The 19,876-nt window shown below is 42.5% G+C and overlaps 1 protein-coding gene across 3 annotated transcripts; it reads left to right on the forward strand.

Annotated features, from left to right (window-relative positions):
• Positions 1 to 253: 253 nt before the first annotated feature.
• golga7bb (golgin A7 family, member Bb) lies at positions 254 to 19,619 on the forward strand. Of its 3 annotated transcripts, none has more exons than XM_061087255.1 (5): positions 254 to 308; positions 6,812 to 6,937; positions 7,997 to 8,149; positions 14,235 to 14,336; positions 15,635 to 19,619. In XM_061087255.1, exons 1-5 carry the CDS (start codon positions 297 to 299, stop codon positions 15,719 to 15,721), a joined length of 480 nt encoding a protein of 159 aa, XP_060943238.1. In that variant the 5' UTR covers positions 254 to 296; the 3' UTR covers positions 15,722 to 19,619. The 3 variants fall into 3 exon arrangements, with proteins under 3 accessions (XP_060943238.1, XP_060943237.1, XP_060943239.1); XM_061087254.1 differs by lacking the exon at positions 254 to 308 and adding an exon at positions 3,374 to 3,463; XM_061087256.1 differs by lacking the exons at positions 254 to 308; positions 15,635 to 19,619 and adding an exon at positions 3,374 to 3,463 and having other exon boundaries at positions 14,235 to 14,370.
• Positions 19,620 to 19,876: the final 257 nt, after the last annotated feature.

Consider the following 19,876-nt stretch of genomic DNA (forward strand, 5'->3'; position numbering starts at 1 on the left):
TTTGGTGTCCTCCTCTTCCTGTTTTTTCATAAAAAAATGATGGGGGGGGGGGGTCTCCCATTTGAAAGTCTGACCTTGAATTCGTCACTATGCACTAATGCACGTGCACTTAGCATCCCCCCGACCCCCCGCGCTCCCGCCACTCTCGTGCGCGCACCGGCACGCGCGCGCCTGACGAGTCCGGTCCTCCTCTCCTGCGCGTGAGTAGTCGCCTGGTCCCGCACGGCACGAGCACTCGGCTGTTGGTCTGCGGCGCGGGACGGATCCTCCTCCTCTGCAGCTGCTCGCACCGCAACATGGCGACAGAGGTAAGAGAAGCTGCTTCCTTCATTGTAACGAGAAGAAACGACCCTAGGTTAATGAGGAGAAGTGCAGGATGGGAGAAGCGGTCATGTGGAGGGAACGTCTTGCTCGCTGTGCCTCAGGTTCTGCGGGGGAATGTGGAGCCACATCAGGCGGCTGCACTTGTTATAAATGTGCAGCTGCAGAGTCATGCATTCTTTTTATTAATGAGCCTCAAATTATCCTTGGTGATTCTAGATGTCCAGCTCTGGAAACAAACACTGCAGTATCATTACAGGGTCCTAGAGTAGTTTCTCTGGGTTTTAATGTGTACTGGTATGTGTAAGAATAAAATGAACATGTAAATTCCATTTGTTAACAAAAGACATTTCTCCCAAATGCGAAATTCAACAGAAACTGGACTGAAATGGCTTCCACACACGTAGAGAAGCAGATTTAAGACATATATTTATTTCTGTAATCATAGCTTATAACAGCGGTTTTACCATAACTACATGTACACTTTAGTTTCTCATGTATTAACTGGTAAGGTGGAGTAAATCCAGTGGACTCTGATGATGGTGGAGCAGTCAGCACCATGGACAGGGACACTGTCTCCCCTCCTCCCTCCATTCTTTCAAATCAGCTTCACAAGCCTTTGCATCTTAAATTAGCCACATACATCGTTTTCTTTAACTCCTGGTTCTATTTTTACTTATTATAGTATATCATTCATACCCTTAACCTTTTAACATTGCAGTTTAAATTTATGTTTAACTTATTTCGATTGGTGTAACCATGTATTTGTTTAGTTGCTGTTTGAATTTAAATTGTATTTTTGTGTCGCTGTACCTCGGCACCATTGAAAATGAGGGTTCCACCTCAATGTGTCTTCCTAGGTTTTAAATAAATCATGATACTGAAGCTGCTTTTGCAAACTCATCTCTCTGGCGTTGTACTTCTTTCATTCCTTTCATAAATGCTCTGTATTTATATAGAGCTTTCCTTGTCTTGATGACCACTCAAAGCACTTTGCAGTACAGTTTGTCATCTCTTCATTCAAGAGTGCATGTGGTCTTTCAGTCTAATTCATTTCATGCTCTCTCACTCAAATGTACCCGGCTTGTGCTCAGATTCTCTGCGCTCCAGCTTCAGCTCTTCTCCTCGCGCTTACGGTGCTCCACATTCATACGGTGCATTTATGTACTTGCCCTATCGCACTTCTGGCACAGCCATCAGGGGCAGATTCAGGGGGTTCAGCAGGACACTTCGGCACACATGAGGGGAGAGGAGTCACCAACACTGGCCATTTAAAGACAAGCTCTATATCTGATGGTTGGCAACCTTAGCAGAAGATGTAAGCTTGTTAGGTGAGAGGTGGTGCAGAGGCAGGATGTGACATATGCGTAGATCAACCCGGCGTTGGCTCTTATCACCAAAAACTCTCCTGTGTCTTTGTCGGTGTCTTCTACGTGTTACTTGCTCACGGGGAATCCTGCTAAGGATCTCCTGCTGCTTTCTTACATCGGCTCCTCTGGATGCTCTCACTCTCACATACAGCCCCTCCGGAGAATATCTGGATGATCTGAGGATTTCATCTTCCTTTCCCCACTTTGTGTCCTTGGTCGCTATCACGCTGAAGACATGGCTGCTTTAGTTATCATATTTATGATCTCAGTAGAGGAGACTGCTGTTATTTCGGTGCAACTTTGAAGCAGCCTGCATGTGCCTAAGTTTATACAGTCTGTTTGTGTGTGTGTGTGTGATCATATGCAAATTGCACCCATTACTTTTATGAGTGGATGAAGGTAATTCATAATGCTGCTGCAGGTAAAGCTTCGGTGGACATTGCTGATCAGGATTCATCATCTTTTTTTCCTGAGCTGGTAATAAATTGGCAGAGCGGCCGTGATTTCCTCTGGTGATCTGCCAGCAGCCGTGTCCAAACCCTGTTAGTTCCGCGCGGTCACATACACACGCATGCGCACAAACAAAGCATGCACATGCACATACACATACACATTCATTTATGTGCAGCCAAGACAGAGAGAATGTCCAGCGCCCATCCTTTATCCACAGCATATTTAATGTGAACAGGCTACTGAGATGAGAAGCATACTTTATTTCCTCCCCATCACCTCCCTCTCCCCCTCCCTCCCTCACGCATTTATCTTAGAACTCATTCTCTGACATTTATCGTGTGCCAAGTCAGCAAATGCACCACATTAAGTGACTGAGCAACAATCAGCTCATGGTGCAGACTGCATGGACGCTCTCTGGATCCATTTAGTCTATCTCTGGCAGATCCTCCTCCTCAGTCCGTCGACCCGTCCTCGCTCGAGTCTGTTGAGGAATCGAAGCAGCAGTAATCACCTCAGAAGCCGACTCGCCACCAGAACAACCCCCATGTGAGGTCATAGATGAATTAAGTGTCGTCTTTTACTTTTGGTTTGAATTGTCAGAGAGGAGTTTGGTTCTTTAATCTGTCCGGCTCGTGGCTATTTGGTTATTCTGTGCAGAGGATTTCAAAAGACTATATTTCTGCACCAGAGAAATTTCCCTGGAAAACTTCATCATGATAAAACAATATAATGAAGTGTGTAGATTATATTCTCTTATGCCAGATCTCAACCAAATTACACTGTGGATTTACACTTGAGGATCATAACAGTTAGAATTAGGTTTATGTGTTTAATGACTGTTTGTTTCCATATTTTATTTTAGGTATTTTTATGAGGTTCTTAACTGGTAATATGTATTTCTCATTTAACCTCTTTAACTTACTTTAGTTAACATGCAAACTCAAACTTTTTTTTTTGCCTAAATTTCCCTCTGGATCAATAAAATATCTTTCTGTCTTGACTACAAATAATAGATGTGTGGGTGGAGGGAGGATTCAGACAGGATGCAGAGACTCTTTATAGAGTCCTGACTGATCAGTGTGACACTTTAATATTGCTGTCTGCTCGTGTGCTATATTCAGACTCGGGAATAGACTGCATATGAACCCTGATCTCCCACGCAGGAAAGTAAACAGCAGCACTCTGCCAACAGCAAATATTTATCTTCCAGTCTTAAATGGAGACAGGCAAGAGCTTTACTCTGCCGGCAACGCCAGCACCAAGTGACCAAAGAAATGTTTCCTGAAGCCCTCTACTATCAGAGAAGGACTTGGGCAGTTGTAAGTAACGTGTAAGAGGGTTACAGGATTCCTGGTCAGTCAGGATGAGGTTGGGAGATGGAGGTTTCTGTCATCATCTGTCAAAATATTACGTGCATCTGTATGTGGCTCTTGAGAACTTGAGAACCGTCTAATCGGCTTCAAACTTGGCACGTGTATCCTTAGGGCCAAAAGAAGTGCATCGTCGGATTTGGTGCGATTTGGACATGTGATACCTTCAATATGAATAAACTTTAGCGCTCTGTAGCAGAGGCGGCTGGGACTCAACATGTGTGACGTTGTTTATCAGAACAACAGGTTCAAGGTGCTGAGTACTTTACAGATCTTTGAATAATCAGGTGAACAGCTCTTTGTGCAGCTGCTGGTCTTTACTCCCTATGGCTCAATTACTGCAAGTCACTTTTACAGTTCCAAAAAGAAAAGCTGCATCCAGCATCTATACAGGCCAAGCAGAGAGCTCCTTCCAAACAGGCAGGTTTAGAACAGGCAGTACACTGTGATTACAACTGCACAGTTGTAATCAAATGATTGTGAAAAGAACCACAAGGCAGTTCCCTTCTCCCTCTAGCAGTTCATTAGCAAGGGACAAATTAGGCTTTAGCTTTAAACCAGAGCTGCTCAATGTGTAAATGTAATGTACCTGCACTAGTTTGTACTTACTTGTAATTACATCAGTATCGGATTGCACTGTGATGTAACTGCTGCTATGACCCACGTCTAGACTTTGCTATCTGGAAAGTTTATTCTAAAATAGCTCATACATGCACACAAACCAAAACAATGGAGGCTTTATTAAAAAAATAGGTTTGTAGGACTTGGGTAAAGAAGCAAACCCTGGAGGGGTTCTCATATTTTTCAGTTTATCTTGTAATCTGACACTCCTCAAAATGATGTTGTACAGTCTCAAACAGATTGCAACCAAGATTTCATTGGAAGTATCTCACAGATTGGAGCATTCAGACTTACAGTCTTTGCTGCAAGGTTTTAAGGCTCCTTATCAAACAGAGGTTAACAGAGTAAAACTCTCGTCTGTCCAATCAGTTAAATTTTTGAAATGCTAGAACACAGTGATCCCAGTACGTCACCTAAGAGACAGATATAAAGGTTTGACCCTTTAATCATGACATCCCCAATAGACCAAATGCTTTTAAAGTCTCCAAGTTGATTAAAATCAGGGGGTGGTGGGAGAGATATTAAATAAATGGACTCTGTGATTCATGGGTGACCGCACAGAGACATGACCCCCCCACCCCCCCTGCTTTGCTCAGCTGTGAGCTACATGTAGCACAGACATATAAGGCATATGAGACGAGAGGGTCAACAAGAGGACGAAACACACCACGACATCGGATTATGTCATGTCGGATAATTTTTGTGTTTTTTATGTGGTTCTGCATTTAGCAGCAGACTCACCAGCAGGTGGCTGGTATGTTGCCGTACGTACAAAGCAAACAAACTATTACACCTGACGCCAAAGTTCACATCCATGATTCTGTCTGTGGTTTCATTTCAGCAGCAAAAGCACTTGATGAATCATGAATTTTGGTTGATCTATTTGTATATTGAACACACCACAATCTTTACTTAATCTTAACCTCATTCTGTTACTGGTGTTTCAGTCTCACAAGTGGATTGTGTCCTTCCATCGTTTCTAGTTCTTTCCAACAAAAGGAAAGAGATATCATTCCTTTTGTTGGTTACTTATTTTTACCATCTCTCCTTTGCTCTGTCTTTCTTCATTACTGTTTCTTTCCTTTCCTGTTTTTCTTTTATCATTTCTTAATTTGTTTCCATCCCTCTTTTCATCGTACTTTTATTTTTCCTTTCCTTTACATCTATCTATTTATTCCCTTGTATTATTATCGTGTTTTTTCCATTAACCTTTCCCCCCTAAAGCTTTTAATCTGTCATCCTACCTTTCTTCTTTCCTTCTTTTTCATTTGGCAGCAGAACTGCAATCTTACTTAGGATACATCTACACATCTTTTACTGGTAACATCAGTATAAATTCTGTGCTTTGTACCAACACACACACATTCCCACAAACAAAGGACCAGTTTAATCTTAATTAAACCTCCTGATTCTAACTTGAATACATGATGCACGATCATGTGCAGATAATTACTTATTTTAATTGAGTAACTTGTTTGGTCGTGATGGCCTGCAGGTATCACAGGGAGGGGGATGGTGGCAGAGACAGAGGATGTTAAAAAAAAAGCAGGATATTAAAAGCTCTGGCAGACAGAAAGATCTAGTGGCTCGGAGATGATTGTGGCTGTTAGTGGATGAAAATAGCAGCTCGGATGCTATTCTTAGTTGTGAGTGATATACCCTATATAGACATGAAAGGCTGGCACTGTTCTGCGTCTGTGTGGGAAGGAACTGGGCTCATACATGCAGGTAAAAACACAGACAAGAGTTCCTTTGAAAACACTGAAGCCAGAAGAAATGTGGATGTAATAATCCACTGAATGAAATGTTTGTGCATTTATTTTGATTCAAGTTTTAATTTTGGTTTTATACATTTCTTATGTTTGTCTTTTATTTTGATGTATAGTTAATCATAATAACATGTATGATTAAACTGTGAAGATGAATAAATAATTGTCAATAACTTTCAATAATACTATATATTTACTGGCAGATATATTGCTAAGGTAAATATTTTACTCCCTAATATCGGTATTGCATCGGGAACCCCCTGCCTGGTTTGTAGAGACTGGGCCCTAATAATTAAGTAAAAAATATTCCCATCCGATATCTGTTTCTCCTTTTATTTTCTCACCCCCCTTTTGTTCATCCCTCTCTCCCTCCCTCCCTCTCTCCCTCCATGTATCTCCTACTGTATCTCTAATTACCAGCCACTTGAGGGCAGTCATTTAGATCAGCAGGGGACCGGTTTACACTGGCCCACTTGCTCACTGTTGTGTGCTTCTCAGGGGAAATGTCTGTTTGGGTGTAAAACACACCACACAGCACCAAAGCCCTGTAAAGTGGAATCTCTCACTGTTCATTATCACAGCCAATTGGGCCGACTGATACAAGAGGAGTGCATGAGAGGGCCAGCTAATAATGTTGATTCAGTAACACAGGGCCATTTTCTCACTGTGGGGCCAGTGATGAACCGGTAGGAAGAAAAAACATTAAAAACTCAGTTTTATAAAACTGTTGTTCAGACTTTGTTGATGTGATTGAGAGTTTGATTTGAAGTCAGAATAGCAATCATCTTCATATACGCTCTATGGTTATGAGTTCCCATATTTTGATCACAAACAAGTGTGAACCTAAGTTTGATTGTACACTTGAAGCATGCACAAATTGAACATGTGTATTTTTTCCTGGTTTCAGTTCCATAACCTGCAGGAGCTGAGGCACAGTGCATCACTGGTAACAAAGGTGTTTGTGCAGAGAGATTACAGCCAAGGAACCGTCTGCCGCTTCCAGACCAAGTTCCCCTCAGAGCTCGACAACAGGGTGAGCACGAATACAATCACACACACACACACACACACATAGACACACACACACTGAGATAAGTGTAATATTCCAACTCGCCTGAAACAACAATGACATACAAAAAGAGCGATGACTCAATAAAGCTTAATCAGATAAGCACTATGGTGCATCTTGGATGAGAACTTGGTGAATGATGATAGATTGAACCTTCGTCAATTACTATTGCTGAAAATGATATTACGATAATATAGATACTGTTTTATTGGCCAGCCTTATTCATTATTAACATACTGCTATTCTTAAAGCACAGATCGTAATAAATCATATTATCATGTTGTTTCTAACGGCAGGGTTTAAGTGAAAACTTTATAATATTCATATACCCTGTAAAATGACTTTATGTACTGAGTGTAGCAGCTAATCCAGCAAACCTAAATTTTACATTTTTTTAGATGGATATCTGAAAGCCAAACATTATACATCATGCAAAAGTATGATGATATTTCCTTTACATCTTCTCCACGGTTTGGATACAGTTTTTTTAGCATGATCCCTAAAATCCTGGAGCAGACAAGAGCAGAATAAAAGTAAAAACTCCTCTGTGTTGCGTGTGCTTCTAAGAAACGTAAAGAAAAAGGAGCCATAATGCTTTTATTTTCACGCTCAACACTTTTAATTACTGAGAGCTGTTGATTTGCTCTTCTTACTTGTCTGCATTGGCACATTGTGAATATTTAGCAATTAGTCTCTGAAGCAGACACAGCGGGAGTCAGTAGGAATCCTTAGAAATCTTCATCTGTCACTTCACTTTAAATGTTCTCTGTCAGACACTCGAACCACACGTCTGCTGTCACACGTCGGGCTCATGTGTCACCTCAGCCTCGAGTTCTGGAAGCGAGGTGTGTTCCTGTCTTAGACAACGTCAGGCCATTTATTTTGAGCAGAATGCAGCTGCTTTGTTTGGCAGGCCGTTTAATAGCAGAACAGCTTGCTCCGACACATTTCACTTTCCCAGTCCTTATGGTGTGAGCACGCCTTCATATCTCCACTTGGATGTCTATTTGTGTTTGGAAGTAGATTGAGCGTACCTTGCTGGAGGAGACGGTGAAGACCCTGAACTCTTATTATGTCGAGGCTGAGAAAATTGGAGGTCAGTCGTACCTGGAAGGATGTCTGGCCTGCGCTACAGCGTACATCGTCTTCCTCTGCATGGAGACGCGCTACGATAAGGTAATAAACCTGCAGACGCCGAAACGCTGGTACCCGAAATGGTCTGAAAGCTTTTATGTGGAACAAGATCTGTGCAACGGTGGCTGCACGTTGAGAAATGTAATGATGAACACCTGGGATTCTCCTCCTCAAAAGATCTGCCTGCTGGCTCCAGCTCCACAATTAGTGTGCAGCTTGTCGCAGAGGAAGCCAATAGATGTATTTTAAAGAAACTGAATTATTCCTTTAATCTTCCACCCGTTTTTAAAGTGTGTTCTATCTGCAGCTAAAAAATATTTTTATAGAAAATTAGATCCTTATTGCAGAAGCCACAGTCTCAGTTTCTCAGCAGCAGTTTGGTATATTATGGATCAAACCAGAGCAAACCTGATAATGTCTATAGTCCCTGTGGACTTGCTGTAAATACAAGTAATAATAATAGATATCCAATCATCCATTTTAAACCTCACAGGCGACATGTGACCGGAGCCGGTGTCTCTCCGTCTGACACGTTCTTAAGAACATGACTGTAAGATTGGGGAATTTCTTCAAATTCAGTAAAAATATTCAGTTGGTCTTTAAGATGAAGTAATTTGCATTTCGTGGTTGAAGGTGAAAGGGCAAGATTATTTTGACCTCACAAAACAAGTTTCTGGTCTGTTAACGAAATGTCTCATGATCACCTTGTGGACATTTCTTAACATTAGGTATAAAATGTTCACTTAATCTGAGAGATGAACTGATTCGAGTTTGGCGGTCAAAGGTCCCCTTTATTTATTTTCAATTCATCATTTTACCAACTTGGGAGTAATCCTTTCAAATTATGCATCAATGTTCCCCTGGATTCAAAGACTAACTGATCAGATTTGGGTCGTCAAAGGTCAAGGTCCCTATGACCTTACGTCTTTGGTCTTGTGAATGCTACTATCACCACAGCACTAGTCCCTCACACAGCTAAAAGAGAGAAACAACCATTCACAGCCACAGACATATTCACTACCTACCTTATTAAAGTATCCTCTGTGACTTTGGTCCGTGGCAGGAAACCTGAACAAAGAAAACAAGGTTACTCCACTTTCTGCCGCTATCAGATTATCCCGGATACACAGACTGCCAAATAGTATTTGATGTGTACTTTGACTTTTTGATTCATGTCCAATCCACTAGCATGGAGGAGGCAGGATTTATGACCCGTACTGCAGCCAGCTACCAGACACTTTGGCTTCACTGAACGGCGCTCCCATGTCGTCTATCTTTATTTACAGTCTGAGGTCTGAATCCAGACCCGGAGCCTCTGTGTGCAGTATAATTATTTCTGCTGGAATAATTATCTGACTCAGACATTATTCAGGAACAGCTGGTTATTATAAACTCCAGATTCTAAAATACTAAAAGCTAAAATACTTATTTACTGCCATATTTGTCCATTTGTATGAAAGCTTCCACTCACACGCACACAAAAGTATTTAATTGTGTGTTCTAATGCACTCTGGGTCTCTTAGGGTCGGAACATATTATACACACCCGCTCACACGGGGCAGTGGAGCGAGAAACACAGGAGATATGATCTGATTCTGTCTTGCACAAATTCCCCTCGGCTGTCCGTCCACTGTGTCTCAGAACTCACTCTGAAGCCCACACCTGTGAGCCTGTGGGTTCCCATGGCACGCCAACTGTAACAGAACATCTACCTTCGGCATAACCACAACGTCCGTCTAGAGGAAACCGCCATGTGGCCGTGTTGCTGCTTGTCACTGGCTGGAGCAAAAATGCTGGCATACATAACCCAGTCTCACACACACACACACACACACACACACACACACACACACACACACACACACAAACACAGTGAGTTTGATTAATCCTCTTGTGATTCTGCGCGTACCTGTCCGTGTTTTAGAGGAAACTAGAGTGGCGTGACGTCCCAGCATGCCTCTCTTCTCTGATCTTTGTCACCCACAACATTCATCTCCCTGGTCTTGTTGCATTTTTGTAAACATTTCTTCATATCAAAGCTGCACAGAGTCGCTGGGAGCTGGACCAAGAAGTACAAAAGGACTTATTGCTGTGCTGAAGCCATGCAGAAATGACCTGGTCCGAGGCGGCTTTCATCTCGCTGTCAGCTGTGTGCCGCTCCATTGACACACCCAGATGCTATCAGCTCTTACGGGAGATTTGTTTATTTACTTGTTTAACTTTATAATCTTGGATGAAGGACGCTATGACTGACTATGATCAAATATACCCACCCAGGTTGCTGCTGTGTGGGTGCATGCTCCTATATGTGTGTGTGTGTGTGTGTGTGCTGATAAAGCGGCCACACACCAGTGAGTGTGGATCATTGTGCAGATTCATTCGAGCACCACGAGCCCTTGATGCTCACATCTCACCCTATCAAAGGACACTGATTGCTCCCAGCATGTCAGAACAGATACACGTGCGCACAAGCGTCCGTTAAAGCTTCCCTCGCTCGCAGTTTGTATCCTCCATCGCCTTTTTCTCTACCCCTATTATTCACAAGAATGTGGCTACTTTGGACACACACATTGCAGTAGGTCACATGGGCAACTTTCATTCTCGCAGAGGTGTAAACGCTCATGTCATACATGTGTAATAGACTGTGACACCTTCGCTTCCCAGGCAATAGACGGGCACGCTCACAAAGCTTCTCCCAGAGGGGCAGTCACACAAACATGTGGGTACAACAGAGGCACAGCTGGGATACTTGACTGTCATATTGTTATGCTGGAGAGGATTGAGTCGCCCTGAGAGCTCGCCAGCAGTGAAAAGATTGTCCCTTTCCCTGCACCACAGTAAACCTATTAGTCAGGGCTGGGCTTTATGTGTCTCTGCTGCTGCTCTGTGATGTGAGTCTTCAGCAAAATACACAGTTTATTTTGTGTTAACAATCTCTGGATACATTGTGATTGTTCCAAGCCAAATATTAATTTCTTTCTGCTCAGGTGGTCTTGATGTAGGCTCCAAGATTGCACAAACACACCACAGAAAAGTCCTTGTATGTGTAAACCTGCTTGGCAATAAAAACCCGATTCTGATCCAATCACCAAGTGGACAGCTCTAAGTAGGTCAGTTCACACCTGAACCGGCTCTCTGCACCCCCCCCCCCCCCGATCCTCTGCTTTATTTACGAATAAACATTTACAGTATTTCTGTTTGCAAATACCTAATTTATTGTTGTCAACATTTTTGTGTGTTTGGGAGAAAGACATAAGGAGATAATGAGCTACGATAAAATATGATTTTACAAGTTTGAAATAGTGAGGAAAAACAAAGGGAAATCAATGTGGAGCAGTCAGTGTTGGTATTGTGGCAGACTGCAGAAAATGTATCAATGTATGAGAAACACTCCATCCATCCATCAATTGGGTGAGAGGTTACAACCTCGCCTCCGTATCACAGAGTGAACGTTTAGAGTCAGACAACCAGTCACACTCACATTCACACCTAGGGTCAATTTAGAGTCTCGAATGAACCTGAGTCAATGTCAAAACAATAAACGGAGAAAGAGTCAAAACGTTACATGAAAGTTGAACGGGTCAGAGGTCGTCAGTTGAATAGGCCCGTCCTTTAATGTGGCCCAGGCTGCCTTCGTGTTCACTCCTTTTAAATGTGATGTGAGTGTTCAGATCTCAAATGTGTCCCCAATGTGTCTGTTTCACGTCTGTACTGAGCTCAGACGCTTGTTAATGCCAGGTCTGGATGGAGCCGTAGATCTGACTGATGGAAAATGACTGAAAGCAGCACAGTGGAGCAAACCGCTACCTTCTCATGGCGACTTCCACGTTCTCACACTGAAGAATTTAAGTCTTGTTTTCTCCCCAATTCTCTTCTTCGTCTACTTCTTCCACCGGGAGATGTAGAAAGAAACGTTCTTCTGTGTTTTACTCTCCACTGGCACCGACGCTCACTTATATTAGCAGCTGTGCCTGCAGCTGTAACAGGCCTTTGACATCCCAGAGGAGCTGTGCTCTGTGCGTTGCCCAGTCTCCATTGTTCTAATCTCTCAAGGCTGAGAGTGCTGCCGTGACCTTAAGTTAACTTACAAAGAGGATGTGAATCTGTCATGTTCAATAAATCAGCAGAGGAATACTCATAAAAAGAGTTACAGCTCAATACAGCACAGAGGAGGACTGTAGCTCCTTACTACTCTGATCCTATTTTTTACAGTTTTACCTCTAAATTTACTGAAACAAGTTTATTAATAAAACGGCAACAGAAAGTCTGACTTAGAAAGAAAAACAAGGTCTGTCAGTCCCAAGGTTAACTTTTATCTTTCAGGTGCAGTGTTTCTCGTACAACTACGTACGACTCAATTATTATCTCAGCAATGAACTTGGGGAATATAAACACTTGTTTAAGATACAAAAATAGGATGAGTTGTAATAAATCTGAGTTTAATAAACAGTACAATAATAGTCTTTCTGTACACATTTCTTTCAGGAAACTAGAATGTCACTCTGTAGAATGTCACTCCTAAATATGGCAGATTTGTTTTCATCAAGATCCATGAATTATTCCTTTGGAAATCAGTCATGGAGCCCTGATCTGCATCTGCACCAGAATTTTAATTGGTTTCTTCCCTGACCCTTCCCAGATCCAGTAGTTTTTGCATGTTTTTCCTATGATTGACTTGGTCAAATTGAGAGTAGGCTCACACCTCCTCCTCACAGCATTTTGTTTACAGTATGAAGGGATTCATGTGTTATCATTGAATTACAGGATTTTTCACCTGCACACTAAATTAACACGTGTAAAGGCAAACATGAAATCCTTAAGGCAGCTGTCAGGCTTATTTGAAGCATGTGAATTACTGTATCAACATGACTATTCTCATCAGAAATTAAATAAAATATTCATACATGCATTTGATGTGTATGTTTTGTGTGGGCTGTTCTCTATCACAGAGGAAAACAGAATGACCTCAAATAACTGGGACAGCACTAAATGATCTGCTCTGTGCCGGGGGATATGTCATCTCCTGCTGACTCTTGCTATGAGTGATGACAGCTTTCCCAGTGTACATGAGGCCCAGTGAGCCATGGTGGAGCTGACTGACATGGTTAGGCAGAGTTTAGGGGAGGCATGGCACATCAGCATTGTTGGTGCCCACAGAGGCATAGCTCAGGCTGAATAAGCTGCTCTAATGATGCCACTTTTGCTAATAGCTGCCCAATGAGCATGACTCTCCATCAGTCAGCAGTCATTTGGTTGCTCTCAGCTGCAGCCTGGGACTCACGGTGCTTAGGTTTTCTGAAACTCCTCTAGTCTCCAAGGTAAACTCTGTGTGTAGCTGTTATGCGTAGGAGAATGTTTACAGGCACGCTTCTTCGAATGTGTGTGCCCCGGCCCGGCCGGTCTGAACTTGGTGATCCGCTTCACTCCACTGCAGCTATGTGATCTTTGCATAATTGATGCAATACTGCAAAGCTTATAAACTGCAATCTAAATAAACTGTCCGCCTCACGTTCTCGAGCGTTTCCAAATTGCCCCGACAGTTAACCAAGGCATGACATTTAGCCTGAGAGAGCCATCTCTGGAATTAGGAACTAAAGCTTCCAAATGGAAAAAACTTCAAAAAGAGGAAAATCTCGTGCTCGTCAATTTTACTAATTCAATTCATACAGCCTTTGCTTGACATGAGTGGCTTGGAACTATGCATAAAAATAACTGCCGTACTGAGAGCATAATGGAATTACTTTGAGTTTAGATTATGATGTTCAGGAAAAATAAAGACGGGCAATGACTTGAGAGAGTTAGTGTCATATGCCGTATGCTAACTATGCTCAGACGGGCCGCCAACGCATTTCTTCCATCTTTCATTTTTTCCACCCAAGACACCACAGGAGGAGGCTGACATTGCTGCAGCCTCTGTCCATGTTTACATACACGGTTATTACATGTACCACTGAGTGCACGTTAAGTGATAATATGCACTTAATGGATTCTCAGTTGGAACGTCTGTTCAGATTATTTCCTGCTCGTGTTTTAGATTTTCCTCGTCCCTCCTATGGTACTGATCAAATCTGGATTATGTCTAAACCTTCCTCTGTGACCCCTCTCTGTTTTTCCTGTTTTATTCCAGGTATTGAAGAAGATATCAGCCTACATCCAGGAGCAGAATGAGAAGATCTACGCTCCTCGAGGTCTGCTGCTCACCGACCCCATAGAGAGAGGAATGAGGGTTGTATCCTTCACTTAAACTGCTGCTGCTCGCTCACTGTAAGAATTGGAGGATAAAAGCCCAGACATAAATACGACTGATAGGAGGTGGCAGTGGTTTAGTGGTCGGAGAAATTTGACTTTGTGAGTGGAAGTCACCAGTTAGAACGACTGGAACCGCCAGAAACATCTGGATCAGATAAATGAATAAGAAATACCCACTGCTCCTCATAAATTACCATCAAGGTGCCCTTGAACCAGGCACTTAAAGTCAAGCTGCAGCAGAGGAGCTGCTCGGTGTCCAAGTGTCCTTGTGGAGCATCACTACCTGAGCTGCTGGTCGTCATCAAAAGTCTACTGAAATGTTTGTTTGGGATGTTCGATTCATGTTTGAATTTCCTCAGATACTGAATTTAGAAGCATTTTGTTAATGTGTTTGTTTAATAAGGATGTTAGGCCCCGCCTTCTTCATTTAGAGAAAAGGCAGAGAGAGAGAGAGAGAGAGTGAGAGAGAGAGAGAGAGAGAGAAAGAAAGAGAGAGAGAGAAAGAAAGAGAGAGAGAGAGAGAGAGTGTGAGAGAGAGAGAGAGAGAGAGAGAGAGAGAGAGAGAGAGAGAGAGAGAGAGAGAGAGAGAGAGAGAGAGAGAGAGAGAGAGAGAGAGAGAGACCATTGGACCATCACACAGGTCTGGCCCAGACTGAGTCATAAACAGGCTCCAAGTCACAGGGCCAAACATGTTACCAACACTTATTAGTCAATATACTCCTCTACAGTATGGTCTCTGTTTGTGAAGGTTACTCCGAGTCCTGTGTGTCCCAAAGGGCAGCGAAACATTCAAAGTTGTAATATTTTATTACAAAGAACCAATTGTAGAATATGAAGTCTTTTTTTTAAACTGGTCTTGTTGTTGTCAGGGGTGAATGGTTCATCCTGGGTGCAGTTAAATCCTGCTGCAGACAAAATGACTTTTGTCTTTGAGACAGCGAGTTCAGTCCGAACAGCATTGAGACAAATATTGAACTTGTTATTGGCTTTGATGTTAACGAAGTCTTAAACCAGATGCAACTGCTTTTGGAGATGAGAGACACACCAACAGACACACACGTACAGAAACAGACACACACTGCATCCTTCTCGTAGTGTATCCAGCAAAAACATGTCGATTTAGAAAATTCCTGTATTTTCCACCAGCTTCACACATTACAGCTGAGAATGGAAGCGACAGGATTATACTGTCCAATTAGGATCCTCCAGAACCTACACAATGCCATATTCACATGCTCTCTGTCGCATGATGAACCTTGACAATCACTGTGTCCTCAGCTGGAGATCAGCCTCTTCGAAGACCGGGGCTCGGGCAGCTCCAGTCCCAGCAGCAGCATGTCGTCAGCCGCCAGCAGCGCCCGGTGACTGGAGGGGCAGCGCCAGGCTTACGGGTACCACCACAGGGGCAGCGGGACACTCACCAACATCCGCATGCTGAAACATGAGAGCACCAGGTTCTAAGAGAAGAGGAGAGAACAAAGGCAAGGAGGTGATCCACAGCGTTCACACTCTCCCTGCTGGAGAGGACGCACCACCACGAGATCAGGAGCTGGCTCGCACAAACACACTGGATATGCAACAGAATCAACACAAGTACAACACAGCCCACACATAGGCAGCAGACACATGTACAAGCCAACATCCGGAGTGTCTGCGAGGGAATAGATTTCCCTTTCCGACCTAAAATAATCCATTTTTTTTACGTTGTCCAATTTTTCCATTCACCTTTTCTCTCATTCCTTCACGTCTGTTTCCATGAGTCACACCATCTCTGTGGTGAAGCTGATTCCGCCGGCTTAAACCTGATTAGACTGGACGTCAATGCTTGATTGGTTTCAGGGGGGTCACTGTCACTGCGACATATCTGCTGACGCACTGGTTGTGTAGAGTCGGGTCTGTGCTGCAGCTCTGAACTCTGGAAGGAGGGAAAGTACCAAACCCCCCCGGGGGAGGACCAATGTTCTCTCCTCTCACTGAATGATTGCATTTCATGTAAGGTGGTTTGGGTCAAGCTGCTTTGAATGCTGGCAAATTGGGCCTTCTGTGGGACGAGGCGGGTCCATGCTCCGTTCTCATGCTTTTGGCTTCGGCATCAAACAGCTAACAGAGAGCACCTTGGATTATTTATCCTCCTCATCCACAGCAGTGGATACGGGTGATCCACATCACAGCTGCAGGTCACACACTCACTCGCACGCACACATGCACACAAATGCACATAACCCTCAGTTGCTCATACAGACACATGCTAGGGAGGGAACATGCACGCACATATGCACTCCAGTGGCAAGTGGCCATGCATTACACACACACACACACACACACACAGATTCTGGCAGAGATAGAGTCAACCTACACAGACAGTGCTCTATATGGTCCAAGCTCATTAAAAGCCCGACCAGATCTAGTCCCTGTTGAGTGTGTACTAGTTTCCCTGGTAGTGCGCACGTAATGTACATGTGTCTGATGTGCACGTGTCACAGCTTTCCCTCTCGCTGATCATTAAGGAGCCAGGGGAAGCGGAGAGCAAGGATCAGTGCAGTAAATGACAAACCCACGTTCTGAGAACACTGAGACTGTGGGGGTTGTTATCTCCACAGCTCTATGGTTAATGACAGGCGTACACTTATAGGGTTGTGTAGGAATGTCCGCCCACACACAGTTTGGCACCTTAACGATTATTATTCTGTACGGCTCCCATGCAGGTACATTTTTTTCAATTGTGCAAAATGAAAACAACAATGATTATGCACACACCAACTTGGGGATCAATGAGAGATGAAATATTCACATTTAGAGTTTCCCCATTTATTAGTGCTACCTGTCAATTAACACTTCTTTATTACCAGAAATACAGGGATCTGCTTATGTGTCATTTTGTCGGTGAAACACAGTTGTAGCTCCCTCTAGGGTCGAAATGAGGAAGTTCTGGATTGAGGGTTGTATGATTCAATTAATTTGTTACTCCGTAATGCAACAAATATTCATCCAAAACTCCTTACTCCCTCTGCTCTGTGCTTTTCTAAAACAATATCCTCAGTCCACACACACACAAGTTGCTGCAGCCGGAGGAGCAGAAACTCAGCGTCTCCTGGTAGGAACTGGTGCATCCTGTCCGGCTGAGTCTCATGTGCGGAGGCTGATGAGACAAAAGATTATCATAATGGATGAAAATATGCTGAAGCCAGACTACAGCACACCCACACAGTGTCTAATGAAAGAGCTTTCACAGTTTCCCTGTAACCCCTTATTTATGTTGCCACAGTTTCTTTCTTCATCTTTCATTGACCTCTTTTAGTTTTTTATCATCTCATGTCATATCATGCATCTTAATAAACTCTGGTAGTGTGACACTTTCTTTAAACACATATATAAAGACGAGCAAAACCCTCAGCAGAGCCTCGGCTTTACAACCGACCTCTACTTTCACCAGAGAAGTGACACGTTGAAGTTAAACTATTCACTCGGAGGTCATTGAGGTACAGAACGTTTTTGACTTCCATCCAGTGTGATAGTTTAATTTCAACCTATATTTACACTTGCTTGGATGAGATGAACTGACACTGACATTTTCCCACAGCAGCCGAGTTCTAGTTGTGCCTGTGTTCAGCCTCCTGTGCTTCAAGATGCCTTCATGTTTCATCCCAGTGGAACGGATACCCAACCTGGGGCTGATGGACTGATTCATTTAATATGGACTCGACACTGCCAATAAGCCAATAAAGGAGCTCATTGGACATTGTACAAAGAAAAACAAGAAACAAAGAGTGTATATGAACTGTACAGTAGAGGAGCTGTACCGTACAAGCTTGTCAATATTTATCCAGTCTAAAGAGGTGGATGGAAATGCCATTAAGCTGTTTACTTCAAAAACATTATTCGTTGGCCAGCGTAAGTTCCTGTTTTTGTTTGGGCATTAAATCACAGAGCAGCTATGAAAGCAGATAATCTGTTCAGCCATGAGCTGCTGTGTGGTTTCCTCTGCACATGAAGATGATGTTTTATTTTGTGTTGCTAATGTAGCTCATGATATTGTTAGTAATAATACTGAAATCTCGTATGATGATGATGATGATCCTCAGGTGAAGGCCTGTGTATATAAGGTGTCATATTCAAAGGCAGGTCAGTGTTTTTAAATAACCAACGAAATATCTTTACCTGTTGGATTAGCACAAAATCCACAATTCCCAGATATAGATTATCGATGTTTCATTGGACATTTGTGGTTCTGGATGAAATGTCACCCAGAACCATTGGACCGAATGCCATAAAATGTGGTTAATTGTTGCTAACAGGATGAATTTAACTTAACTTTATTTTGTCCAAAACACTGGTTTATGACCAAATACCTGAAAAACTAATGACTTTCACTTGCTAAGATATCATTGACAATGTCAAGACGGTAACATGTAAACATTAGCATTTAGTTTACTATGTATTGAGACACCACCATGGGATATTTAGCCTATCTACTTTGAAATAATAGGAAAAACTCCAGGATAAATGTCCACAACAACCATTAACTCTTTCAGTGACTCTTTAAATGACCAGATTAAAGATATATCTGAACCTATCCTTAAAGACTGAAAAAGATTGAGGTGATATGTACCATATTACGAAGCGTTATATAGCTTGTTCTTCCAGGAAATACTTCTTTGATTAATGAAGACAATCGATTGGAGTTAAGATTATGAGATGGTAGCAAATGTATTCTCATAAAAAAGATTTGTATATTTTTTTGATAAAGGTACATTATTACTGCGCAGATTTAACTCTGGGTCCTTGATCCTCCATCATCCTGAGTGTCAGGATAGGAGCAATAAAAGCTGCAGTCCAACTGATGATGTATCGGTATATAAATCCTCACATGCCATATATTTATCCTGTACTGTATTTTAAAGTGCAGCAGGTCTGTGGAGTCACCAGATTGCGGCACACTGTTTGTATGTTATGCTGTTTCAAGTGGTGGTAAAGTATAAGATGTCTTCCTAAAAGTAAAAAAGATGGTGAACTCTTTTGCCTCGGGGAGATGAACTGCATTGATGTTTAATGCTGCATGATGTGTGAGTAAACTAAGTGACTACCAGATGATAAAGAGTCAGATCCCTGACGTCCCTCAGCCATGCTGCTGGGAGAGAGGAATATTACATCTTGATGCTGTTTATATGTTTAAATCAGATTATTTACATATTAATTAACATGGATTCATGTCTTTTTTTTTATCTTGAAGCTGATCATTATTAATAGTAAAGTATTGAAAGAAGAGTTTCAAAGAGGAGAATAAAGAATATGATTATCATTGCGACTGCAGGCTGCTGTTCTGTTGGTATTGATACAAGGTTGAGTTCATGCTGCTGTTTAGAAACTCAATATCTGCTCAGATCCCAGTCTAGTGAATTTAAATGTGTGGTTTCATAAAGGGACAGTTGGGCCTTGGCCGAGGTATGAACTCTACTGAGTGCAATTCTAGTTTCGATGTAAAATCATCTATTTGTTCAGTCCTAAAATCTTACTTTTAAA

The sequence above is a fragment of the Limanda limanda genome, chromosome 15, assembly GCF_963576545.1.
Source record: "Limanda limanda chromosome 15, fLimLim1.1, whole genome shotgun sequence".
Classification (NCBI taxonomy): domain Eukaryota; kingdom Metazoa; phylum Chordata; class Actinopteri; order Pleuronectiformes; family Pleuronectidae; genus Limanda; species Limanda limanda.

Excerpts from the sequence above, each read along its gene's own strand:
- golga7bb (XM_061087254.1), top strand. The coding sequence starts at position 3,419 with ATGTTTCCTGAAGCCCTCTACTATCAGAGAAGGACTTGGGCAGTT. Across the intron at positions 3,464-6,811 it reads AGAGAAGGACTTGGGCAGTT|TTCCATAACCTGCAGGAGCT; the intron begins GTAAGTAACGTG and ends TCCTGGTTTCAG. Across the intron at positions 14,337-15,634 it reads TAGAGAGAGGAATGAGGGTT|CTGGAGATCAGCCTCTTCGA; the intron begins GTATCCTTCACT and ends CTGTGTCCTCAG.